General features: G+C 37.5%; 2 protein-coding genes, 1 long non-coding RNA gene and 1 pseudogene across 4 annotated transcripts; 1 reads left to right on the top strand and 3 right to left on the bottom strand.

The window, feature by feature from the left end:
• Positions 1-1,607: 1,607 nt before the first annotated feature.
• Positions 1,608-2,662, bottom strand: LOC120191468. The gene is made up of 2 exons (XR_005522696.1): positions 2,382-2,662; positions 1,608-2,198 (listed from the first exon to the last, which is right to left on the bottom strand). It is a non-coding gene; the product is annotated as an uncharacterized LOC120191468 (long non-coding RNA).
• A 16,310-nt stretch (positions 2,663-18,972) lies between these two features.
• On the bottom strand, positions 18,973-21,118 carry LOC120191504 (transcription initiation factor IIA subunit 2-like). 2 transcript variants are annotated; one of them, XM_039194442.1, is made up of 4 exons: positions 21,020-21,118; positions 20,777-20,917; positions 20,644-20,694; positions 18,973-19,384 (listed from the first exon to the last, which is right to left on the bottom strand). In XM_039194442.1, exons 2-4 carry the CDS (start codon positions 20,903-20,905, stop codon positions 19,244-19,246), a joined length of 321 nt encoding a protein of 106 aa, XP_039050373.1. In that variant the 5' UTR covers positions 20,906-20,917; positions 21,020-21,118; the 3' UTR covers positions 18,973-19,243. The 2 variants fall into 2 exon arrangements, with proteins under 2 accessions (XP_039050373.1, XP_039050372.1); XM_039194441.1 differs by having other exon boundaries at positions 20,777-20,945.
• Positions 21,119-22,182: 1,064 nt separating this feature from the next.
• On the top strand, positions 22,183-22,757 carry LOC120191554. Its single transcript, XM_039194495.1, has 2 exons — positions 22,183-22,401; positions 22,485-22,757. Exons 1-2 carry the CDS (start codon positions 22,225-22,227, stop codon positions 22,608-22,610), a joined length of 303 nt encoding a protein of 100 aa, XP_039050426.1. The 5' UTR covers positions 22,183-22,224; the 3' UTR covers positions 22,611-22,757.
• A 357-nt stretch (positions 22,758-23,114) lies between these two features.
• LOC120191582 lies at positions 23,115-26,334 on the bottom strand (annotated as a pseudogene).
• Positions 26,335-26,899: the final 565 nt, after the last annotated feature.

Raw genomic sequence — 26,899 nt, forward strand, 5'->3', positions numbered from 1 at the left:
ACTCTTCTCTCTTCTTTCGCTGTTGCAGCTCCATAAATCGCCAAGTGTTCCATAGATCGTCGTGTGCTCCTGGAGATCTATAGAGGTCGCCGTGTGCTCATGAAGACCTATGGTAGCCATTGTAATAATCACCCTACTTAAGTAAATAATTATTCGACTGCATGTGAAGATTTTTTTTTATTGCATTATTCAACAACTTTTGCCAATTTCATAGCCAGCTCGCATGCTTCCAATTCAAGCGTCCAAATTACTTTTGTTTTTTTTTCATATACAACTTGATTTATTAATATCTATATTATTAAAGTTGCACATAAAGTTATCAATTTGATTGGTCATCATTATTAAATTACTGATTAATTTAATTACTTCACCACCGACGTTATTTGGTTCGTGCAAAATATCAACAATAAGTTCATTATATATATAATATAATTAATTTACCACCGAGGCCATTTGGTTTATGCAAAATATCAACAATAAGTTATATATATATTTTGGATTTGTAAACTCTCGACAGTGGCCTAGTAATTAGGAGTTTATTTTGTTCTCCTTATAATCCAAGATTAGACCCTCTGTAATAAAAAAAAAATACTATTTGGATTTGCAAATGCATTCAATAGACAAACTTTGCATTAATCTCTGCAATTATTATTTACAATAGGCAATTCACATGCATGATAAAACAATAATAATCCCTTATGGTCCTACACATCCACCAAGAAAAAGAAGAATACAAAACAAAATAGAAAGACATAAAGACTGAAACTCTAGGCCATTATTGGAGGAGTTTTGTAGTAATATAAGTTTTGGAGAGAGTGGGAGCATTTAAAACCTAAGGCATTTGCTTAAGAATTAAATAAATATAAATAGATACCCCATTCTAAATAACAGAGGAAAACACATGAAAAGTTGAAATTCCCATTCTGTGCAAAAAATATCTGAAGGAATCGGGCAATGCTAATCGATTATCGTTAGATGCGGGTATGACAACAATAGCATATGTGAAAATGGGTACCAGTTTTTTAATACATATGAAAAGTTTATATTGGATCTTAATGATTTACCCATTTTTTTTAATAATAATATGCCTTCATTATGATATTAAAAGGTATGAAGGAACGACAAATTATGCCGAGCCTTCAATCATGGATTTGGTTTTTTTTTTGGGGTATTGGTGCTTATTAGACTCTTGTATTTGATTGGGCCACCCTTGCTGGGTAAGACATCTGTGGGCATAGGTTCTTTATTTAAATATTATTGGTACTTTAGGTGGATGTTTTATTTAAATATTGAGCCAACTGACCAACATTACATATTTATTTATTAGAGAGATGCATTTAATTTTGGATAAAGAAGAGATGTATAATAATAGTGTCACTTCACAACACTCCTTTTCAGTCTGAACAATAGAGATTCTCTCTCCCCTAACATAATACCCAACACTTGGTTCTCTAGTTTCTAATCAGAAACTTAAACATATCTTGCTCTAGTCCGCCTTTAAATTCAAAGTATCATATTATTTTAGACGGTTCGAATACAATTAACTTGGAATTAAAATATAAGCATGTTTTCACCACACAAAATGGCATCTCGATAAGAGTAGCTTCCACATTTATTTCTATTCCAAAATATAAATTATTTTTAATGTATGTACAAAATTATAGTACTTGGTGGGTCGTATAATCTGTTTATATTTTTCTACCCAACCTACAAAAATTATGAATTTGAACCTCTGCTTCAATCACTTGGTCTCTATCAGGCCAAATGGGTAGAGGGTCATTAAGAGCAAATGTGATCTAACCCATGCATCTAAAGATCAATCACCCAGAATAGAAGGGTACCATCAAGCGGTATATCCATGGTCAATAACCAAGCAGGCATCCTTCATGTTCCTTGAGCTCGCTGATCTCCAACCGTGTTTTGTTTGAAGATCAGCAACGAGTCTGTCTTCATGCATGCTTAAATGTTAGTCAAAATGCAGTCTTGTCTTCTGAAGTAAATTGGGCATATATTTGCAGATCACATACTGTTTGCTCCAATTAAGGCCTTCACACAATCCTTATCAGTTGATGAGACAGTCTATTCATGAAAATCCTCATATGGTGAGGATCCACTAGAAGAGTCGGTTTCAAATGAAGTGATCTCCATCGGATCCATTGGCGATGATGGAAGTGATTCTCTCTGTTGAGAAGATGAACCTGAACCAGAACAAATTATGGTCAAGTCGGTCTAAATTAAATCCCTTGACACCTAATAGGAAAACCTCAAGAATTAAACCAGGGTTCGGGAAAAAAAGGAAACTCTTTTGTTTTACTTTCATTTTCCATAAGAAACATAAAAATGGTAAGTAATATGTAAAAGAGGTGGAAACTCATACATACCTTTCTCTCCCCTTGAGCGGAACTTCTTTGTGTGCAGCCTAATAAGTTTCTTGGCTTTGGTTATGGTCAGCTACCTGGCAAATGGAGAGAATTCTGCTTCACTTTCACTCCACTCTCCATGGAAATCATTCTCTGCTTCACCCCTCATAGTTTGTAGCACAAATTGTTTGGCTTTACGCCGTTGAGTGTTGAAGAGGCCCCTAATGGAAGTAACAAATCCATCCCCAACTCCATCACTTGGACGCTTAAGAGAGGTTATCGGATATGGACCAGGTTTCTCAATATGGTCATTGTCACTGAGATTGAGGTCACTATCAGGAACTCCATTTCCACTCGGCTGTTGAGTATGTGCCTTGTCTTTCTTCCCCTACCAAATACCAAATAATTAATAGGAAAGTCAGCAGATCTACATTGGGCCTTACAACTTAACAAATAAATTAAGCTTCATCATACTTGCTATGAACTACAAATTCTAAATACTAACATTGTTTCCCATGATGTCTCATTTTTACAATATTTTTCATGAAGCATTACAAATATCCAGGTCATAATTTTTGGAAAGCGAAATGGAAAGAGAAAGGTCAGTTCAAGGTTCTCTCCCTACTGGAGTCCCTTGGCCTGCCTTTGTCAATAATATGAGTAAAAGAGTTAGCAGGAGTGTTTTGTGGCAACGTTTCAAGCTTCATGGCAATGATGTTAAGGTTTTTATTCCTAGTGTCAATATGAGACCGAAGTACAGGGATTCAACGTTTGCTTTTGTTCACTTCGAGAGTCAAGAGGATCTTCTGCAAGCAGTAGCAAAGGTAGATAATGCGGGAGGAGAGTTTCGGTTAGGGTGGCGAAGTATCAGAAATCAGCAAGTGGGAAGTAGCAAATTAGTTTAGAAGATGAAGGGGCTAAGAAGAGGATGGCGTTTCAAACTTAGAGTTTTAGAGGAAAAGGCATGGTTTTCAATAAGCGTCATGATGGGAATTCTTATTGATATAAATTGATGGGGAAGAAGAGATTACCAGTAGGGGCTTTGAATAGGGTGACGAGTAGTGGAGCTTTGAACAGGGTGACGAGTAGCGGAGTAGTTTCAAAAGATCCCTACTATGTTTTCATCCCGGTGGAGGAAAGATGTTGGTTAAAGAGGGTGTTGATTGACATTCACAAACAATCGTATTATGTTGAGTTAATTCAGATAGCTCTGCACAATGAAAGTATAAACGTGAATGTGATGAAATGGGGGTAAGCTAGGAACTCATGTCTAGTTATTTTTCAGTCGAAATAAGAGCAAATGAAAGCTCTAAAAGAGAAAGCTTTGGAGTTAAATTTCTGGTTTGACTGGTTGAGGTCAGTTACCTCGAAAGGGGGAGTTCCTCTGGCGTTTTGTGAAGTGTCTTTAACTGGTGTACCTCTGAATTGCTGGAATGAAGTTTTCTTTTCCAGCTTGGCTTCTCGATGGGGGATTAGTGGAGATCAAGAAGGAAACACTACTGAAGTTGGATTGCAGAGTAGCGCAAATGGTTATTAGGGCGGCAAGTCAGTTTGATTTTCCAGACTCGATTTCAATCAATACTAATGGTAGGTTATATGCGATAAAGATTAAAGTAGAGTTACCAGTTGATGGAGATGCTGAGGTATTGAATAGAGAAAGTGAAGGAGATTTTTTTATGAATGAGATGATGGATCACTAGAGAATCAATTCGACGTGGAAGGGATCATGAGGGAATGAGAAGTCCAAGAGGTAAAAGAGACTTCCAAGGAGAGAGTAGAAACCTCGACTCAAGAACTGTTGACAGACGGTAAGAAGGATATCATTTCTGGAATAAATGAGGCAACTGATTCGAGGCAATTTAAATTGGTGATGACGATATAGAAAAGTAGGAAAATCATGCAGTCCTTATGCATAAGAGTTTTTATGGAATAAATGATGATAATTATGGGTAGATTATAGGAATTAATATAGGGTCGGATACACCCAATTTTGTTAAGGAAGATTCGGCTAGTATGCGGGCTAACCCAGGAACCAGTGAAGATGAATATGTCCTTGGATTCCGTAGGAGATTTAGGTCCTTGGATTCTATAGGTAGTTATGTAAACCGAATAAGGGCCTTAATAGATTCTCGTAGTAATAATATAAGACGGGATGAGGAGTCAGTTTCCCCGTCAGGGTCCTATGTCCAGAGAATGTGTCCTTCTCCAAATCGTGGTCGCACGTTAGAGAAGAGTGTGCCAAATAGCAACATCGGGAGCAATCGTTTAAGAAAGTGTATAGTAGGAGAATGGGAAGGGGAAACTCAATAGAGGACAAGAATGATCTTTTGAAGTCTCCAAACCAGTGTATGGACGAGGGGGAAGAAGTCCGAGCAAGCTGAGAAGCTAGCAATTTGTTAGGTGTAACATTCCGATGAGGTAAAAAAGCTTTTATGAAAAAGGTGAATGACGTGATCGAGGAGAGTTCAAAGGGGGGTGGGATTTGATGTCATATGGGTAGCAGGTTTTTTTTGACTTCTTATGACCAGTATAAGTATATTATCGTGGAATGTGAGGGTATGGGGATAAGAGAAAAAGCTCAGACTGTGAGAAATTTTGTAATAGGAAATAAACTAGTAATGTTGTTTATCCAAGAATCAAAGGTGGAGAAGATCAATTTTTCATTACTAAGGTGATTATGAGGGAATATTTTAAGTGGGTATGAGGAATCTCCTGCGGTAGACTCAGCAGGGGGATTGATAACTCTTTGGGATAAAAGCAAAATGGAGGTGGAGGTCGAACGTGTTCAAGAGAGGTTTATTGCAGTCAAAGGTAATATAAAAGATTTACATGTTAAATGTTGGTTTATTAATGTGTATGGGCCATCAGTGGATTCGGAGAAAGAAATTTTCTTTAAGGCATTGTTGTCTTTTGTGTTGCAATTGGACGGTCTCATTTATTAGGAGGTGACTTCAATATGTATCTGTCACAAGATGAGAAAATAGGGAGAGGTCAATATAGGTTTGCGATGAGAATCTTTAATGAGTTTGTGTAGAAGGCTAGTATGAATGATCTCCATCTGTCGGGTGGCAACTTCACTTGGTGTAACAATAGGGAAATCTCTACCTTTATTAGATTGGACATATTTCTGGCAGATTCGAGTCTCTTGTCAGTGTTTCCATTGCTTAATCAAAGTGTTCTCATGAAATCTTTATCTGACCATAATGCCATTAGTTTGAAAAGTAAAAGTTTGGATTGGGGCCTGAAATCATTTAGGTTGTTCAATTATTTGTTGGAAAAGGAAGGCTTCGAAGAAATGATGGTGGAGGAATTTTATAAAGCCAAGACGGGCAGTAGAAGAAGAGGGATTTCGAGTATACTAAAATGTTCTAAAGCGGTTATGAAGAGTGGTCTAAAGCCAGTTGTAGAAAAATGCAAGGATCTATCTCGGAACTGGAAAAATTTATACACGATTTGAACTCGACAAGCAATAAAGGTCCTCTTCAGTCTCTATGGAGTATTTGGGTTTGGCTAGAAGGAAACTTTGGGATCTGCACAAAAAAAGATGGTTTGGCTGCAGAAATCTTGTGTAAAATGGTGTTTGGAAGGCGATTGAAACATTAGATTTTTTCGTAGGAATGGTGAACGTTATTAAAACGCTGAAAGTGGGCATTCAATTAACAACATATCCTAAAGTTATTAAATTAAGCGTAGCAAATTTTTTTCAAAGAAGCTTATAATAGGAATCCTACAGTTGAGGTAAAGGTATTGGATTTCAATTTCTCCAAGATTTCAGATAAGCAGAATTTGTTTTTGGAAAGACCATTCTCGGAGGAAGAAGTTTGGGACGCAATATCATCATCGGATAGTAACAAGGCGTCGGGGCCAAATAGGTTGACAATGGGATTCTTCAAAAAAATTCTAGCCAAATTAAAAGAGGGCATTTTGAGGTTTTTCAGTGACTTATATGTGGGGAAAATGGGGAAAAGTGGTAAATCACTCCTTCATTACCCTTATCCCGAAAAAGACGAGTTCGTAAAGTGTTAAGGATTTTAGATTGATAAGCCTAGTAGGAGGGCTTTAAAAGATTTTGTCAAAAGTGTTATATAGTAGATTACAACAATGTAGAATATGGTTGTTAGCTCTTCTCAATTTTCTTTCATTCTAGGAAAGAACATTATGGATTGCTCATTTATTGCGAATAAGGGTATTGATTGTTGGAGAAGGAAATGCCTTAAAGAAATAGCGTTTAAGATGGATTTCAAAAGAGCGCACGATTCATTTGATTCAAATTTATTGCTAAAAATCATAGATTGTATGGGGTTTGGATAGAAGTGGAGATCTTGGATGAAAGTGTGTCTGTCTATGACTTCAATCTCGGTCTTAGTGAATGGTAGTCATTCGGAAGAGTTTCGGATTGTGAAGGGTCTACGACAGGGATGCTCTCTTTCTCCTATCTTTTTTAACTTGGTCGGTGAATTATTGAATTTGATGTTGTCAAAAGCTGTGAGGTTAGGCCTTTTTTTAAAGGATTTGAGATTGGAAGTTAGGGTAATTTCATTGAGCCCTCTCACCTCCAATTTGCAGATGACTTATTAATTTTTTGTAATGCTTCTATTGGGGAGTTGAAGAATGTGAGAAAAGTGCTTTTGATATTTGAGATGATGTTTGGAATGCAAATTAATTTATCTAAGAGCAGGTTATTCGGAATCAATGTGAACGAAGAGGTCATTAGCGAGTGGGTTGATATTATAGGGTGCACAGTGGGCTCATTCCCAGCAGAGTATTTGGGGTTACCTCTTGGGGCGAAAAAGAATTAAGTATCATTATAGGACCCGATTATTCAGAAGTTCTACAAGAAATTAGTGTATGCTCGGTATGAGTACTAAATATGGGTGCGGATATATGTGCAAGTATACACAATTGAACAAGTAATACAGTGATAAGTGAGTATCGTCTCCATAGGGATTGGAGGAAGTCAAATAAGTTCTATCAAAGCGCATTACTTTGTCACCTAAGTAAAGTTAGTGATGGTATGTACAAATGATAATGCTGTGGCAAAATTAGATGGATGTTGTGGAAATGGAATGGTGGTATGGTAGCAAATGGAAATGTCGTGGAAAAGTGGATGAAAATGTCTTGGCAAATTAAATTGTGTTGAGTGCAAACAAATGGAAATGTTAAGGCAAAATGAAATGTAAATATACGATTTGATTAATAGGACTTTGTCTTTCTCGCACGACAAGCTACTATAGGAATGAGTGATGGGAGTCACTCTGGAAAACCTAAGTTTACTTCTCGGAATGATCTTATCTCTATGCCTCTTCTGCTCGACAGAGTATACTAATGTGTCCTATGTTATCTCTAGTAAGGGACTCGACAAATTGAAGATGCCCTGGCAAAACCGGTTGGCGTAAACCCCTGCAGTGATCCTATTGGTCCAGATAACAGGATATGTCTCGGCAATACCTTTTTGCGGCAGTATTAACATCTAACATATCGTTCATGCACAACTCCTTTTAGTCGAATGAAATCCTAGCCTTATCTCTAAGGTGGATTAGGCCTAGTTACTACCTAGAACCCCTTGTTTATATAGTTCCTCCCTAGTTTCTCTCGAACAGTAAGGATGTGTTATCTCGGTATTCTCTCGAACCCAAAGAATCTCCTAAGGAATGGCTACTCCCGTAGCTCCTACAACCTTAAGGCAATAAGTTTCATAAACAAAACATAATATAACATAGAAAAACAACTATTCATTGAAATAAAACTTAAACATCCAAGTGAACTCCCACCAAATAGGTTTAGTTCATGGTGGGGTTCGAAATAAATAAGCACAAAGCAAGTTTCATCCATTCCTTATAACCCAATAATAAAATATGAAAGCAAAGAACTAAGGGAAGGAGAAAAATCCTTCGATGTGTACTGTCGGAGCTTCCCTTGGCCACCACGAACTGCCCTTAGCGAAGTATCTTCTCTCAAATGTCTAGAACGCCACTCCCTCAAGCTTGTCACGGAGAAATGCCACGGCAAGTAGGATTGCCAGAGAAAGATGAGACCTTCTCTCTCTAACTTTTTAAGCTCAAATCTGGGTGAAACCAAAGTCTCTAACATTGTGGCTTCATCCTCTATTTATAGGAGAAAATTAACCCTAGGACTTGGTGTTGAAATTCCTAAAAAACCCCAAACCATGCTTAAATCACATGGGTATCAGGCAAAGCACAGCAGTGATCCAGTATGGGTTGCCGACTGAGTACCCGACATAATCCCGCTATAGACGCCCAAGGACAGATAGGATCTGTAGAGCAGGCGGCGTGGTCAGTAGGATCAACTGTAGCAGCGTCGATCCCTCCAGGTAGATCTTCGAGGTAGATTTCTCGGGCAGAGATCACGAAAAGTAGGAGACAGCTGGCTAAAAATATCTTCTTGCACTTGGCACGCTTTCGAAATGCCAATCGAATTCGGCATTTTCATTCTGCTCAGCAGTCTCCTTATGTCACGACATTTCCTTTTCTCTTTTCCTTGCTCTCAATTTCTGCACATCATTAGACAAACACCTTCCCAATAAAGTATCACTGATGACAAATTAAAATACCGCGGCAAACCAAATTCCACCATGTGCAACTAAATGCTTCTAAATGCATCAACATGGTCCTAAATGAGCTATTAGACACTCAATAACTTAAGTGAAAATATCCCAAAATATGACCTTTTACGGAGTTATCACACCCCCAAACTTAAGCTATTGCTTGTCCTCAAGAAATGGATAGTAATAAGCAAAACAAAAATACCATGACAAGTTCAGAAGCAGAATAGTCGTATGGGATAAAATTTTAGTCCTCAGCATATATGTCTTCAACGTGCTAGACTAGGTCGAGAAATCTAGTAATGTCTCTTATTGAAAGATTCTTTGTATGGGTGTGTGCGTGTTTGTATCCAGTCCATGCTTAACAAATTTAAAAATTTTCTAAGCAAGCTTTTTTAATTTGCCATGACATTTACAAATTTTTACTCCCACCTTGTTTTCTTTCCTTTATTTCTGCTACGAGGGGAGTCAGCCCATGACTTTACCATCCCACACTTTAGATGAAAGGGATCATACCTTCCACCCCTGAGCTAGTCAGGTAGAGTCATCACATGACTACTTTTATTCACTTATATGCCATGGCATAGCAGAGTGTCCCTCTACAGATATACTGAGGCATTTATTTATAACTTCTCTTCATTTCAATTTTTTCATCATTTTTTAAATGGGTTTTTCATCATTCAAAATTTTATGCCAGAACATTTTAAGAATTCTCTTATAAAAAATTTCTAAGTTTATCAATCATGGAAAACATACAATCGTGTTCAAGGGTTTCAAAGAAGCAAGTCCTAGAGTTGGTTCTATCATCCTCAACCAGTCATGTACATTCTATCCTAGCCATCAAGAATTCTTCATCATCGGGCATCCTCAATTAATTCCAGAAAACTAATTCTACATTTACTAATGCCATGGCATATTCATTATACTTATACTATCATGCAATGATTTGAGAACACTACCTCCCCCAAACTTGAGAGAAGCATTGTCCTCAATGCTTACTAAAAACTAAGGAAAATAAAACTACATGCTATGAAATGTAATACAATGAAAGATACATTAACTTTATGCATGTGGTGGTGCAACGGTCGCACGACGGATGTGCTTTCTCAGTTTTTACGGGGCTGGAGTGTTCGGAGTCAGAATCGGGTGCAGCCGGAGGAGTACTGGGACCTTCAGGGAAGGTGGAGAGCTGGGGATCCTTGTGCTTAGATGCCTTCTTCAGCCGGCGTCTGCTCCTTCGCAAAGGTGCTTGTTGTGACATCTCGGATTGGCCCCCTCTATGGACTCGGTGGGTTGGGGTATAGGCGGGAGGATAATAAAAGTAAAAGTGAAAAAATTTAACCTTAACGCAAAAGTAAAAATGAAAAAAGTGAAAAAGTTTTCTCTTATTTTTTCCTTCCTTGTTGCCACCCATTTTTCCTTTAGCTTCCACTGTACGGTATCACTTGCTGGCTGTATGGGATGTATATGAGCAAATCTAAAATGTAACGGCATCTTCAAGATGTTTGGCCAGTTTCAACATCGTGCAAGAGGAGTGCAGACTTGTCACGCTCGATCGAAGCACCAGTGTAGACCAAAATGCCCCACACATATAACAGTTTCACCTTCAAAATATTTTGTCCTGACATTTTGTGTCATTCACATATGAATTATAGGACCTTTGCAGTAGTCATCTCTTCTTCAAAGTTCTCTCTGCATGAAGCTGAATGGTAGTGGAATAAGACCTCTTTTCGCTCCTTTTTGCTGTGGCAACTTGAAATCATTTAGGCAGCAAATTTGTTAGAGAGGTCGAGGTCACCCTATTCCAGTAGCCACCATCGTGTATGACATTGTTCTTTCCTAGGCTATTTAAGTAAGGAAGCAAAACAACATTAACGAGAAATTTGACAATTTCAGCATACCACAAAATTGCCGCGGCAAATAATAATTTCTCATTAGGGAATTTTTCCTTAATCTCCATTTCATTCCTTAGCTCTTTCACAATTTCTAGCATAGAAAAATAAGCAACAACTTGGGGTTTAGGATGAGTAAATTCAATAGAATTCAAAGGTTCAAATTTCGTACATGTTCTAGCTATGGGTAATCTAGACTGACTCATCCCCTTTGGAATATCCTTGAGCTCCTTCAAGTGATTATCAATGCATAAAAATTTGTTGCGGCAAAATTCTGCAGCTTTCCTTTGGTCATCAACTCCTACTGATGTGGGCTTTTCATTTGCCGTGGCAAAATTTTTCTTATCTTCATTAGCTGCACTCTGCGAACCCTTATCATTGTTTTCCAACAAATATAAATCTTCTTGCACCTTCGGATCTTCGTGCACAATCTCATGACCGGGCTCTCCGAGTGTCTCTCCCCCAAACTTAACATCTTTGTAGCCACTCCTTAAGGTGAATGTACCACAATGCTCCTTGTCTTGAGCCTTAGTGACTTCAGTATCACTAGGTAGACTGCCATATGGGCAAAAATGTAATGCTGTGGCAATTCGGCCAACCTGACCCTCCAAAGGCCTCAAAGACGAGCTGTGACTTTGAAGCAAAGCTTCTTGTCTTTTTATAGCAAAAATATTTTGCACAAGTCATCCCAAGACCTTATCGAGTCGGAATGTAATCCATTGAGCCATTCCCTGGCGTGATCTTTCAAAGAATATGGAAATAACTTCAATTTCAGTACATCTTCATGCACACCTTGTTGTCGAAAGCAGTCCCAAACATCTAAAAATTCCTGAACATGTTGCCTTGCATCCTCATGAGGAGCACCACCAAATTGTCCAATAAAGTCCAACATATCGAACATAACCGGTTTGAGCTCAACGTGGGCTGCCTGAATCATGGGTGCCACAATTCCAGGATATAGGTCGTCCATGATAGGGTTTAAATGATCTCGAATACTACGATTCCTATTTGCATTCCCAGCATTCGGAATTGTCTCGACATTCTGATATTCCTCTCGACCAATTCCTTGATTTTTGATCTGATACATGTTTTCTTGAGCACGTTGAGTACGTAAAATAAAAACCTGAAAAGACAAGGAAAATAACAAGTAAAACTATACAAAAAAAATGAACAAGTAAAATAAAAATGCTTTGACAAAATAAATTAACTTCTAGTTGCCAATCCCCGGCAACGGCGCTAAAAACTTATCCACTCGGTATGAGTACTAAATATGGGTGCAGATATATGTGCAAGTATACACAATTGAACAAGTAATACAGTGATAAGTGAGTATCGTCTCTACAGGGATTAGAGGAAGTCGAATAAGTTCTATCAAAGCGCTTTATTTTGTCACCTAAATAAAGTTAGTGATGGTGTGTACAAATGATAATGCTGTGACAAAATGAGATAGATGTTGTGGAAATGGAATGGTGGTATGGTAGCAAATGGAAATGTCGTGGCAAATTAAATTGTGTTGAGTGCAAATAAATGGAAATGTTAAGGCAAAAGGAAATGTAAATATACGATTTGATTAATATGACTTTGTCTTTCTCGCACGACAAGCTACTATGGGAATGAGTGATGGGGGTCGCTCTGGAAAACCTAAGTTTACTTCTCTGAATGATCTTATCTCTATGCCTCTTCTGCCCGACAGAGTATACTAAGGTGCCCTATGATATCCCTAGTAAGGGACTCGACAGATTGAAGATGCCCTGGCAAAACCGGTTGGCGTAAGCCCCTGCAGTGATTCTATTAGTCTAGATAACAGGATATATCTCGACAATACCTTTTTTTGACAACATTAACATCTAACCTATCGTTCATGCACAACTCCTTTTAGTAGAATGAAATCATAGCCTTTATCTCTAAGGTGGATTAGGCCTAGTTACTACCTAGAACCCCTTGTTTATGTAGTTCCTCTCTAGTTTTTCTCGAACACTAAGGATGTGTTATCTCGGTATTCTCTCGAACCCAAAGAATCTCCTGAGGAATGGCTACTCTCATAGCTCCTACAACCTTAAAGCACTAAGTCTCATAAACAAAACATAATATAACATAGAAAAACAACCATTCATTGAAATAAAACTTAAACATCCAAGTGAACTCCTACCAAATAGGTTAAGTTCATGGTGGGGTTCGAAATAAACAAGCACAAAGCAAGTTTCATCCGTTCCTTACAACCCAATAACAAAATATGAAAGAAAATAATTAAGGGAATGAGAAAAAGCCTTCGACGTGCACTGCCAGAGCTTTCCTCGGCCACCACAAACTGCCCTCAGCGAACTAGCTCCTCTCGGATATCTAAAACGCCACTCCCTCAAGCTTGTCACGAAGAAATGCCATGGAAAGTAGGATTGCCGGAGAATGATGAGACCTTCTCTCTCTAACTTTTTAAGCTCAAATATGGGTGGAACCAAAGTCTCTAACATTGTGGCTTCATCCTCTATTTATAGGGGAAAATTAACCCTAGGACTTGGTGTTGAAATTCCTAGGAAACCCCAAACCATACTTAAATCACGTGGGTATCGAGCAAAGCATAGCATAGTAGTGATCCAGTCTGGGTTACCGACTGAGTACCCGACATAATCCCGCTGCAGACGCCCAATGACAGACATGATCTGTAGAGCAGGCGGCGTGGTCAACAGGATCGGCTGTAGCAGCGCCGACCCCTCCAGGCGGATTATCGAGGCAAATTTCTCGAGCAGAGATCACGGAAAGTAGGAGACAGTTGGCTAAAAATATCTTCTTGCACTTAGCTCACTTTCGAAATGTCAATCGAACTCGACATTTTCATTCTACTCAGCAGTATCCTTATGTCACGACATTTCCTTTTCTCTTTTCCTTGCTCTCAATTCCTGCACATCATTAGACAAACACCTTCCCATAAAGTAGCACTGACAAATTAAAATGCCGCGGCAAACCGAATTCCACCACATGCAACTAAATGCTTCTAAATACATCAACATGGTCCTAAATGAGCTATTAGACACTCAATAACTTAAGTGAAAAGGTCCCAAAATATGACCTTTTACGGAGTTATCTATTAGCTGGGTGGAATGAAATTTCTCTGTCTATTGTTGGTAGAGTTGTGTTGATTAAGTCTATTATTTGCTCTCTGCCGATTAATTTCATGTCAATTTTCATAATGTCGAGCTCAGTATTGAGGAGGCTTAATTCAATTATGTCAAATTTTCTTTGGGGGAGTCAGTTGCAAAAAGCAGAATTCATTGGGTAAATTGGTCTACCATTTCTAAGTCTAAGGCCTTAGGAGGGCTAGAGTTTCCAAATTTAGAGCTTATAAATAGAGCGTTACCGAGAAAATGGACGTGGAAATTTGCTAATGAGAAAAACTCATGGTGGAAAAGGATCATTTGGATCATTTGTTGCAATAACAAAATAGATCCGAACTCTATAGGGATGGAAAATTTGACTTCATACAAAACACCTTGGATATGGAAATGAGTTATTAAGAATTTTTTATTGGATGATGATTTTTGGGTCTCTTTTCGGAGTAACTTCAGAATGAAGGTGGGCAATGGGGATTCCATTATGTTCTGGCATGATGCTTGGCTAGATGGAGTTCCATTGAAAGAAAGGTTTCATAGATTGTTCACTCTATTAAAAAATAAGGAGGGGAATGTTACAGATTTCAGGAAATTAAATTCGTCAGGCTATTTTTGGGAATTTCAATGAGAAGAAATCTTGCTGACTGGGAGATGTTATAATGGAATGAAATCGTATAATTATTGTATAATTTTAATCCTTCTCCGTTGATTGACGATAGTCTTGTTTGGTCAGGAGAAAGTGATGGTCGTTTTTCATTTAAATATTGCCTTAAAATACTTCTTGATAACTCGGACAATAGTTTTTTGTGGGAAAGACATGTATGGTCTAGCATGGCTTCTCCTCGGGTCGAATCCTTTGTCTGGCAGATATTGCATAAGAAGGTGGCAGTCAAAGTGGAGTTAATGAAATGTGGGGTGCAAGCGATTGAAGACACATCATGTTCGCTTTGCGGGATGGTTCAGGAAATAGTTTCTCATATATGAATTCCATGTAAACTCGTAACCCGTGAAGGTCCCTAAATGTCACTATAAATTAAGAAAAAATATTTAGGAGAGCGAGCGCGAGGGAGAATGATTACAAGAGCTGTGAATGTGTTTTGCAAGAGAGTAAATGCCACAAGAAAATGATGCATGATTTTTATTAATAAATAATTTGGGAAACAATTTTATGAGATAAGGAAAACTTGGGTGACCTAACCTAAAATGCCATAACACAATGTCGTTAGCCGCGTATATAGGAGAAACTGAAACAAAGGAAGAGATAAATAGTATAAGTGAGCGATTGGGAACAAGAGCAGAATGAGGAGCTTCAAGGATGTAGAGTCCACCACGACGACTAGCATTGCCAATCACCATTCCCGACGTCAAATCCTGAAATTCACAATAATCATGAGTAAAATGAGAAGTACAACCCAAATCAATAGATAATTTGCTAATCGAAAGAACATTGCAAGTCAAACTTGGAACAAAGAGAACATTAGACAGAAGATTGCAGTTATTAATGCGAACCAAGCCACTGCCCTTAATCGGTGATAGGGAGCCATCAGTAGTACGAACACAACATGAGACACAATTTTGTTAAACGTTGAAAATAAACTGAAGTTTCCCATCATATGATCACTTGCCCCATAATCAACAATCCAAGAGACACATTCGAGTGAAGGGGATAAAAAGGCAAAAAAAAGAACTACCTTCACTAACAGTGTAGGCAGACTTGGACTCAGTAACAGTAGGAATCTGTAAATGACTAAACATTTGTCGTAGATCGTCCATCTATTGACGAGAAAAGTAACCACCTTCCAATGTCATTATAGCAAAGTTACCATGAGATGGACGCGAAGAGGATTTTGATGGAGTCCAGTTGGCTAAACGAACATGGAGCTTCCAGCATTTATCACGAACATGACCAAGTTTCCGACAACGATCACACCAGGGACGACCTTTCTTGACACGGGTGTCACCCGATGAATGGGTATTTAAGACAGAACTTTCAACGGGTGGCAGAAGCATCAAAGAACGACAGCTTTCTTTATGAGGAACTTAGAGAACACCTCGCGAAGAGACATAAGAGACTTGATGCCAGAATCCGGCCATGAACATCATCAAGAGAGACGGACAACCCCAACAGAAATTGAAAAATATGTCGTATTTCAAGCAACCTTTTGTAGAGTTTGGCATCTACACCGATTTTACAAGCGGGAGACTAAAAAAATCAATTTACTTCCATAAGTGAGACAGCTGAGTGAAGTATCCCGTAACAGTGAGATCGCCATACTTTTAGTCGTTGATCTGACATACAATGGCAAACAGAGCGGATAAGTTTTCCTAATTGGAGTACGTCTCCCTGGCAACATTCCAGATTTTTAAGGCAGTGATGTAGATCATGAAGTTCGTGCTAATGTCAGGCAGCATAGAGTTGAGGAGCCAGGATATAATTGTGGTGTTCTCAGTGAGCCAAGTATTGTATTGGGGGTTGGAGGGATCAAAGACCAGCATATTATCAGAGAGATATTGTTGTTTCTGCGACTAGTGATGAACAAACGCATGGATTGAGACCAGGCAATGTAATTCTCACTTTTTAGACGATGAAAAATAATGGACGAGGAAACTAAGTCGGAAGAAGACGGCTGGTGACAACTGTCGTTTTGATGTCAAAATAATTTCCTTCTTCTCATTTAATAAATAAGGAAATTCGTAGTAAAGAGAAGTAAGGGTCGATCCTCAGGGACTTTGTAAAATTCTAAATTTCTGTTTGAATGGTTTTTACTAAGTAGAAAGTAGTGGGGGTTTTTGGTAAAATGCGACTAAATAATACAAAGATATTAAATAAAAGGCAATTTTAAGTGAAAATAAGAAAATAAAGAGTGTAACGTTGAAAATTGGATATGGTAAAAATAGCCTCAAGCCTTACTTTGACTCAATTTCCTTTAGATCGTCGAATTAGATTTTCCCTTCGGGATTCACGTCGGTTACTTTGTCTACAAGGCAATCCCCGTGACTTTATTCTGTATACCAAATACCCAAGGCAATCTTTGATTCCGTCTTCGAAAACTGATATGATTAACATCAATTGTCGTAGATCAATTACCGTTTAAGTTTGTGGCGACCGACTCAGATTGTTGTTTCAATAACCATTAATTCTGATCTCAATTCTCTCTTGGCAAGGCTATCTCGCCAAGTGTATTCCCAGGAAGTCGAATGTGCTTTCAATAAGCCGATCATTCCTCCCACACATTTAATCGCAACAACATCTTTACCAAAGTCAATCTTTGATTTTTAAAAATAAGCATAGAGATTAAGAGAGATATTTCGAAGTTATTAAAGACCTTTTTCAATTCTCCCGTTGGAATGGAGTCATCGCTTCAGCTCTCGGCTTATGAGAAAATTAGCTAAGTATGACAAAAGTCATACTTAACATATTTAAAAACAAAGCTAAAAAATAAATTAAAAATCAAAAAACTTGAAAAATAAAATAAGGGAGATAACTTTTATAAAACTAGAAAGAAAAAAAGATTGTAAGCTGAGTTGTGAGTTTAGGATTACCCCAAGAGGATATTTATAGCCTCTAAAAACCTAGAGATAAACAAAGAAATTAAAATAAAATAATCTTAAAGATACTTTTTTTTTCCTAAATTCAAACTTTAAACAAGTCTCATAATGCAACTCTGCTCGTCCATCTTCCAGAAGGAGCACTGACTAGATCTTCTAGAAACTGCCACTGACTGGACCTTCTAGAAACTTCCACGTCAGACCGTGTCACGCCCAGAGTCATTCTCATGTCTCCAGCCATGACCAAATAATAAAAAATACAGAATGCGCCCGTTTTACCACTAAGTCTGGAAAGTAAGATCCTACACAAAAACAAGCATACCACAGTCAAATTAGCAGCAATAAATCCATAAGATCGAAGAATTAACGAGCAAATACTACTGATTATGAACACTCATCAGTTGGATAATGGAGTTTTCAGTCTCGAATGGTAGGTTGGACGAAGAAGAATATGCCATGACTACCGAGAAAGAGGAATTGAGGGCTTAAGGAGATCGGTGCTACGATGAGTGTCGGACGGGCTGTGCAACAAGGAAACCGGGCTGGCCGGACAGTTACCAAACAACGGAATGGGAAGTGATGCCGCTGTGATGAGGACAGTGTTGCAAGGAAGACACCGTGATGAAGTAGCAATCTGATTGGGAAGCACTGGGCCGACGACACAAGGAGAGCAGTACTGTGAGAAGAGTAGCGTTGCGACAGGAGCGGCACTGCGAGAATAGCAACGCTGCGATGGAAGTGGTGCAGCAAGAAGGACGATTTTGCGACAGGTATTTTACTAAGAAGCAGGTGGCGGGGTGAGGGGATTTTTATGGTCCAGAGATCAACAGTGCAAGGAAAGCACACTGCTGGTCGGATTTCTTTCAAACGACGGCGGGAGCAAAGCTGGGATCGATGCCAGCAACTGATACCATATGAAATTAGATTTTCTGATGAAGGCAATAATTCTTTATTCAAAGAAAAATTTCATCTTACACAAGAGGATACATACGATTTTTATACACATGAATTAGAGACCTAGATAAGATAGGAGTCATCTTTTCTACAAATTAGGAGATAGTTTTAGAGATAAGTTAGGATTCAGAGTTTGACTCAAATACTACTTACAGTATTCGTGATGCCAATATAGATTCCCACTAAGGATTTTGAAATCGCCATTGCCAAATTTTCCAGGTTACATATAGAAGGGAAAGACAATGGCTTTGCATGAAACACAATAGAGACAATACTGGAGACTTTTTTCAGCACCTCATTACTCGTCTGGAGGACCACGAGCATCATTTGAAGAGGATATGTCGAGTCCAAATAGCACCTCAGTGGTTCTACATTTCATGATGCGATGGTAAGCTTACATACCAAGGAAATTGGGAAACCCAACAAATTAGACCAAACAATATCAACATGATAGGAATATTCTGAAATCATTTAATACGAATTATTAATCTATCAGAATTTGTTAAAAACGATTACAAGATAAAATACACAAAAACAATATGGCTATACGAATTGTCAGGTCTAAACAGATGTACATAATAACTGGAAGAGGAAAAAATCAATACAATCAAAGAAAGATGAAAGAGACACGACTCTTGTCAGAATATCATCGTTTTGTTCTAAAATTCTCACTGTTGTACATTATGTTATCAGAAAGAAATACTATACAAGTAAGTACATAGAAAAAATCGTCAGATAAAGGTTGATGGCTTTGTAACGTATGTCCGGTGTCAATCAATCATCTCCTTCCCACTATCGTCAGAGATAACACTGATTAATATGTCATTTTAAGAGTAACTCTGAATCACATGCTAATATTTTCACCAAACCGACATTCTCCCGAGAACCGTCCATCTTAAACAAAACATTCTGTAAAATGAAAGTCCAAATACCGTCGCAGAATCTATAGGTGTGCAGATGTCCCTGTAGCACATACAGCACATGATTGGGGTTAAAATATGAATACCAAATCAGGATTTACATTGCGATTTCAGATGGTGTGTTGATTTGAACAGTCTCTAATAAAGATGTAGAAGTCCTCAAATAAAAAAATATATATAAACGATACAGCACAACAAGCAGTAGAAGAAAGCTACAAACTCAACTGTAGACGAAAAAGTACCACAAAATGCTGATGCAAGAAAAAAAAAGGTATTTTCAACCATCAGTTCTGATTTTGAATGTTATTGAAACCCAAGGAAATTTGACCAAAAAGGAAATACATAATAATGTTTGTATAAGAAAACCATTTTCCAAGCAACCAAGCTTTTTGCAAATCTAAATTTTCAGATTCCTGAATCCTGATAACGTTTCTCTAGCAATCATACTAAAATAAAATTAAAAAAATAACAAAACTTTTTCCAAGTTTTTTAAAATAGAATTTAGATATGTTACCTACTCTCTTAACCATCAATAAAGGTCATATAGAAAATTTCGAAGACAAGAGGTATCTATGGTTTAACAAGTATAACACCATTCTCCACTAAAAAAAGTTGTAAATTATTCATATTATGTTGAAAACTTTTTATAGCACCACTTAATTTGAAAGATTCATGTGCTTTGCATGTTGGTATGTCTCAAATAAACAATAAACAATCACCACAACCATGTACCATAAGCAATAAGAGAGCAACAGGCATATTTCGATAAAATTACAATAGCCAATCACCAATCCACCACAACCATGTACCATAAACAAAAGGTCTAATTCTAGTTTCAGACCCCCTACTATGTTGAAATTTGAGACCACAATTAGACCAAGGTCATAAATAATTAGACCTAAACGAAATTCTTGTACCATTGAAGTGGCAACACTCAGCTAGATTTTAATCCCGCTCATAATTGTGACAGTATAAACGTTTTTTTTACTATTCATGAATGATCATAATCGCTTTTATATTTCTTTAAGATTGGGAGTGCAAGGGATCATATCAAACTAATATCAGCTTCTTTTATAACACTGAACTTAATAGTAGGCACTCGATAAAACAAAAAAATAACTCACCGTAGTTATTCAATAGAAACAGCAAATCACTGTCATAGATCACCGTCGATTAAAACAACCAATACCACATCAACACTGAAAGGCAACTAAAAGAACGTTCTAGGATCCAGTTAACACCTTAAACCGCACAAAATTCAACAAAAAATTATCTCTTTCCCCTAAAAGAGAAACAACATACCATAAAGGCAACCGTCCTCTTCACTTGACTTTCCAGGGCTTCAGCCATAGACTAAAATAAACATAAACTAAATTAATAAATTAAACTATGTATAAATAAAAGCAGAACAAGTCAACGAAGTATCTAACAGTACCTTATCGAAGTGGACGATAACCCGAATAGCGAGCTCAGGGCCGAGAGTAAAGTTTGAAACCATCTCATATAAAGCCTCCGTCAAGCATATTCCGATAGTTGACCTCCGGTAAAGCTCAATCGTCCCCATCGTTTACCCGACCTCCCCCAAAAATGGAAAAAGGGCAAATCTTGAAAAGTTAAAATAAATCAAAACAAGAAAAGAACACGTTAATTTAGAGATGAATTTGGAGGAAGAAATTACGAAAGTTCGGAAGCGACGATGAGGAAGATTGTGGAAGGTCGGAAATCGTAGAGCCTTGAAGATTGTAAGAGTTTAACGGTCAATCTTGGGAGTTGTGAAGACCCCGACAGAGAAAAAAAATGGCGGAGAAGATTTGGGGCGTTTTATACCCTAGATTTTGAAGATGGGGTTTATATAGGATAGTCGAAATGATGTTTTTGCCCCTCCTCCTTTTCCCAGAAAAACAAAAGGAGGTTGAATTGGTTTGGGCCAGGCGTAATTTGACGGATCTGACCAAATTACTACCCATAGCTTGATCCATATTGAGATTTTTTATTTTTTCTCAAATAAAAAAAGAAGAAGAGAAATTATAAAAAAATCAAATAGACCTAAATTATATTTTTAATATATATCTAATGACTATAAAATTTATTTTAAACTATAATTAAATTAAATAGTATTTTCATATTAAATTAATTTTTTAATATTTAAAAATTAACTGACCCTTATTCCCATATGTAATGGGGCAAGGGAGATGTAGGATAGTAGGCTACCCCAACACTAGGTTGAGAGCAGCTTCCGTGGGAGACCTCCGAATTATAAATTACCCACCGTGGGACTCGATCTCACGACCTCAAAGTTAAGAGCCTTGTGCTCTACCAACTGAGCTAGACAGATAATTTTAATTTTTTTATATTTAATAGTTTTTTATAATATAAAATTAATTTAATTTAAAATTTATATTTCAAATCTAAACACACATAATTAATAATTTAATATAAGGATCTTTTATTATTTTATTTATAATTATTTTTAAATTAAAATACAATTTTTATATAAAATAATTTATATCATCGGTATATTGAAAATATATTTTCATTTTTATTTAAAAATAGAAAAATAATTATATTTTATAAATTATTTGATATATAAATTATGTATAATTTATTTTACGTAATTTTGATTATTTTAATATTATTCGATATGGACTCTTATCAGACCTCGTGCCTATATCGTCGCAAGAGCCGCTCACGGAACTAAGCAAACAGATGAGACCGACAGGCGACAACTGACCATGGCGTGTCTTGGAAGTTGCCACGTATAGGCTCCGACGTGTTAAACTCTCCCACGGCCATGAGGCAGCCTGCCTAACCTTTTCCTTTTCACACTTTCTTATAAGCCCTTCTCAACCGCTGCTTTTTCATTTTTTAGGGAAAAAAATCGTCATGGAGGAGGAGATGAAGCACTCGCCACCGCTAAACACTTCGACAACCGCTGCAACCGCCGCCGGAAATAGAGGGCAAGGGACTTCTTTGATTTCTCGACTGAAGAAAGATTGCTTAGCTTTTGGAGTTTCTTTGCAAGAGGGATTTCGATACGTTAAAGCAACCATAGTTGGTCAGGTATAGGAAACAGAGCTGAAAGCCTTTATATAGACCACCCTTTTCTTTCTACCTTTTCTATTTATTTATTTTTTTGGATGCAGGCAAAAATGCTGAAAGCGAAGGATGAGAAGGAAGCGGCAACAGCTGACTTGCAAGCTCAAAAAATGCAGGTCGAAGCAGCTGATGAAGCTGAGAATGACAAGAAAAGAATCTATAAATCCATGTAACCAAATTACATAACTGTACATTCAAGTAACACTTTTAAATAAAATCCCTTTGTTTTATTTCAACCTGGTATCTGTAAATGTAGCTCTTCATGTATGAGAAACGTGTAAACATAATTTATATAGATATTGAGATTCCAAATATATCTAGGTAGAATTTTCTGGGAAATATGTACGAATCTAGAGCTTTCAGGTGTAACTAGAAGAGGGACATTCAAGTCTTATATAGTCATACATGATCCCCTGAAGGGGATCAGTGTTTATAGCTTGTGTCAGAAAAATGATATTCTCCCCTTCCACAAGCCACCCACATCTATATTATAAAGTCGGTGGTAGAGCCCATGAATCCCATGCCTTGCAATTGTATTGTCATGCCCGATTGGTCCAGTGGTGAACAGAGGAGGGTCTGATTTCGGATCATTGACCCGAACCTGTTATATGACATTGAAAATACTGTTCAAATTCAAGCTTCAAAATGAAATAGGCCAACTGCATATTTACCTGCACTTATGCTAGATGTGCAGTTGCTAGGGCCAGTAGCAATTTGTAAGTTCCAGTACGATCAACATCTTGGAGCGTGAACTTGATTTGCCATGTAGTTGCTTGATAAGTACCATCTTTTTTCTTCCTGTGATTATTTTTCATCTTTCATATCAAGCAAAGTTGTAAAAATGAGGCTTTTTATCTATGAATATTAAAGAAAAATGAGATTTCTTTCCAATTGATGTATGGAAAACAAAGTTGCAAGAGTTGAACCTGTTAACTTGTGTAAAGAACCAGTCCTTTATGTATTGACTAACGCCAATTGTGAACACCAAGTCTTCATCTGGATAAAGATCACCATATCTTTCCCACAACCCATACTGTCTATACCTGGCCAGCACATACTTTTTGATTTTCCATTGACTTTGGCTCATTCAATCCAATAAAATATTTCCAAAACCACCCAAAAAAAAAGTTCAAATATAAGTTTATGCCAATATGATTCAACTAACCTGTCAGGATGGTTGACATAAAGTTTGTTAATGTAGTTAGGATCAGGATCCGGAATGCAAAACTCGGCCGCCGAACGATCCGGGATGCCAATTTCACACAATGTTGGACCATCTCTTGGAGGCTCAGATATCAGATCACCCACATCAATGGAACAGCCTGCATTGGATTCATTGGAGGTTAAATACAATTGACAACAACAATATAGTTCCTTGTTTTCATGATTCAGAAATAAAAACCTTCTGTAATGTTAATCTCAAGATCATATCTGTAATCTCCAATGAAACCAGGGACCCATGCATAAACATTATATGCACCCGACCTTATATTATCGATTATGGGGTTGCCATCTTTATCTGCTTTGGTCCAGAATTGATAACACTGATCAAACAAATTTTTACATATAGTTAGAAGCTTGTTCACAAGTGATGAAGTTTTTGTTTTAGAATTCGATCACCTTGCATTCTCTTAGCCATGATCCGACATCGCCTGTTGGTGCCAAGCCTATATAAGCACCATTTGCTGGGATGGATTCATAACTGACATACCTGAATAATATTGACAAGTTTAGCAAATAATCTCTGAATCAGTGACACTAATACATGCAAATGATAGAAACTAAGATGGAACCTGTCTTGAACTTTCAGTCTGCCGCACACTTTACCCTGTTGATCCGATTTTGGAAAATCATCTGATGCTGGAAAACTGTAGGGCCAGTTCTTGGTCTCCCTCTGCATCTGAAGGCCTTAATTGTACAAGTTCTGTATCGTACTAACAAAAAGATATGGTAAGATTCTCTGGTCTTTCTTGTCCAAACCTGGTTTTTAGCATCTTCCCAAAGGGAAAAAACATTGTCTTCACTTGATACAGAATTCAGCTACAAGAAAACCTTTTTTCCATGGCTCCCCCGGGTTGAGCTTCAGCACCAAATCCTCTCCAGCATAGTGAGCACTAAGAAACATCTGGTTTCATCATTTAGAAACAACTTGATATAATTAGTAATCACCATTAAAGACCAACAAAATCTAATCTGTGGATCATCTGTAATGTTCATTTACTTGACATCTTTTCCAAGATTAGAAGATTAATGAAACATTGGAGAACTATGTTGTCATGTTTAAAACATTAACTAGTACTTACTGCAAGACAATAAGGGCCGACATGGGATGTCAGATTCTGTTTGACGGGTCCACCAGACCTGAATTCACCGCTGGGAGTAATTTGCCAGAAACCAACCCCATGGACTTTTAGATCTTTGTTCTCGGATGAATATTGGTACTTGTCATCAACCTGCACATCAGTCAATCAACTACGTAATATGAATGAAAATCTGTTTGAGAAACTTTGAAGTCCTTTTGAGTTATTTATAAACGAAAAACAAATATAACCTCTCCTCTGAACTCCGGCTCCACTGGATCGACAAGCAGTGCGGCTTCCGAGGTTGTCCTCTGTCCGGTAACCAGTCATCTGGCAGAGGCATGAATTTGCCTGTTGCCTGCTACGGCCACGTAATGAAATCTAACAATAAATACCTAAGTATTCAATATTTCAGATGACGAAGCTTTACCAAACATGTCAAACTAATATCTGACAAAATCTAAAATTTTTCTCTTAAAGACAAAAGCCAAATGTAAAACCATGACCAAAACCAAATATGGAGGCTGTCTCGTTACTTGTCTTTTCTGAGCTTGAATACAATTCTGACTTGTGGAAGATTGAATGGAGGCCATTCCTCTAAGTGTTCAAAGATGGCATAGGAGTAGAACCCCATGAATTTCGAAGCAATATGAACCTGGAAAATCCACCATTTGCAACAAAAGTTATGTTTGTTTGCCTTTGCTGATTAATATTTTGTATAAATTGTCCTAAACTATATAGGTGCAAGCACGGACCTTTTGTTTAAATTCAAGGGAACAACACTACCCCCCAGAGAGAAATCCCACGTTCTTGTGAATGAAACCTCCACTTGATCCTCATTTTGTACTACAACCTTAAAACTTGCTCCTTTAAACCTGTATAGTGCATGCTTAACTTCCATCATTTTAACTTCTAATGTGTACTAAAATAAGAAACAGACACAGGAAAGTGCATAGCATAAAAAAGAGATGGTACGCATACACGTCGAATGTTCATGTTGTCCCTGTACTTCCTGTTTTACTCCAAACTAGATCCCAATACTTGTCAAAGGCATGGGAAAATAAGTTCTAAAAACAACAATGTTTGAAAGGAAAATAGCAATGGTGATGCTATGAGTCACTGTTACCCTCTATTAACTTCCTCATCCTCGACTTCAAGCAGGTTGTCGACGCCATTATATTGTATTCCAGTGACAATCCTGTCAGGACTCGATATTGTCACTTGTACGATTCCATTATCCATCACCACCTTCAGCGATTATCTTGTTTAAAGACATTAGCTAAGAACTTCCTGGTCATTCTCTTCATTTTTCTTGAGATATCGATATTTAACACATATTCGGACAATGATATGAGATAATATGATTCTCCAAAGTTATATATAAAAAACTCGCATTTGACACTCACACTCGAGTCTGAGTAACATAGCTTCTAACGAGTTTCAAACAGGCACATGATAACAAGACAAGGTTGAGAAACATAATCCTACAAGTACAAAGAAATCAAATATTTTTATGATAAAACTCATAGTAAACAAATAATTTTAATTAAAATTATATATGATCTTGAATTTGCAGTTGCACCCCTGGTGACGACATGGTTTGCCTTTTCTTAGCTCTAGAACTTCATCACAGATCTTAATTCTCCACAAAATAAGTAGAAAATGGTAACCATATATAAACTAAACTGTTAGGTATGACTCATATACCAGTTGGAGGACATATGTTGGAGCGGAGTATGTGAAGCCCCCACGGTACAACACGGGGTTATTTTGGTAATTGTACGAGGTTGCTTTTATATTATGTAATTATAACCTAATTGTTAATTCATTTTTGCTAATAATAAGAAAACAACCGCTCGTTGCTCCCGAGGACGTAGGCACCTTGTCGAACCTCATTAAATATGTTGTTCTTTATTTTCTTTATTGATCGTTTATTTCCTGTGTTATTTAGTTTAATTTTCCAACAATTAGTATCAGAGCATGTTGAGATGGCTATGTCTGATGCGAAATTCGAAGTGGTGAAATTTAATTATCATGGAAACTTTGGATTATGACAAACGAGGGTAAAGGATTTGTTGGCGTAGCAAGGGATTTTGAAAGCTCTACGATCTCAAAAGCCGGAATCGATAAAGGAAAAAGATTAGGAAGAATTGCAGTAGCGA

This window comes from Hibiscus syriacus, unplaced genomic scaffold (genome assembly GCF_006381635.1).
Source record: "Hibiscus syriacus cultivar Baekdansim isolate YM2019G1 unplaced genomic scaffold, ASM638163v2 tig00116970_pilon, whole genome shotgun sequence".
NCBI classification, from domain to species: domain Eukaryota; kingdom Viridiplantae; phylum Streptophyta; class Magnoliopsida; order Malvales; family Malvaceae; genus Hibiscus; species Hibiscus syriacus.

Coding starts and splice junctions, on each gene's coding strand:
- LOC120191554 (XM_039194495.1), top strand. CDS start 22,225: ATGGAGGAGGAGATGAAGCACTCGCCACCGCTAAACACTTCGACAACC. Junction 22,402..22,484: donor AAGCAACCATAGTTGGTCAG/GTATAGGAAACA, acceptor TTTTGGATGCAG/GCAAAAATGCTGAAAGCGAA.
- LOC120191504 (XM_039194442.1), bottom strand. CDS start 20,905: ATGGGGACGATTGAGCTTTACCGGAGGTCAACTATCGGAATATGCTTG. Junction 20,695..20,776: donor TTATCGTCCACTTCGATAAG/GTACTGTTAGAT, acceptor TGTTTATTTTAG/TCTATGGCTGAAGCCCTGGA. Junction 19,385..20,643: donor AGAGGACGGTTGCCTTTATG/GTATGTTGTTTC, acceptor TATGTGCTACAG/GGACATCTGCACACCTATAG.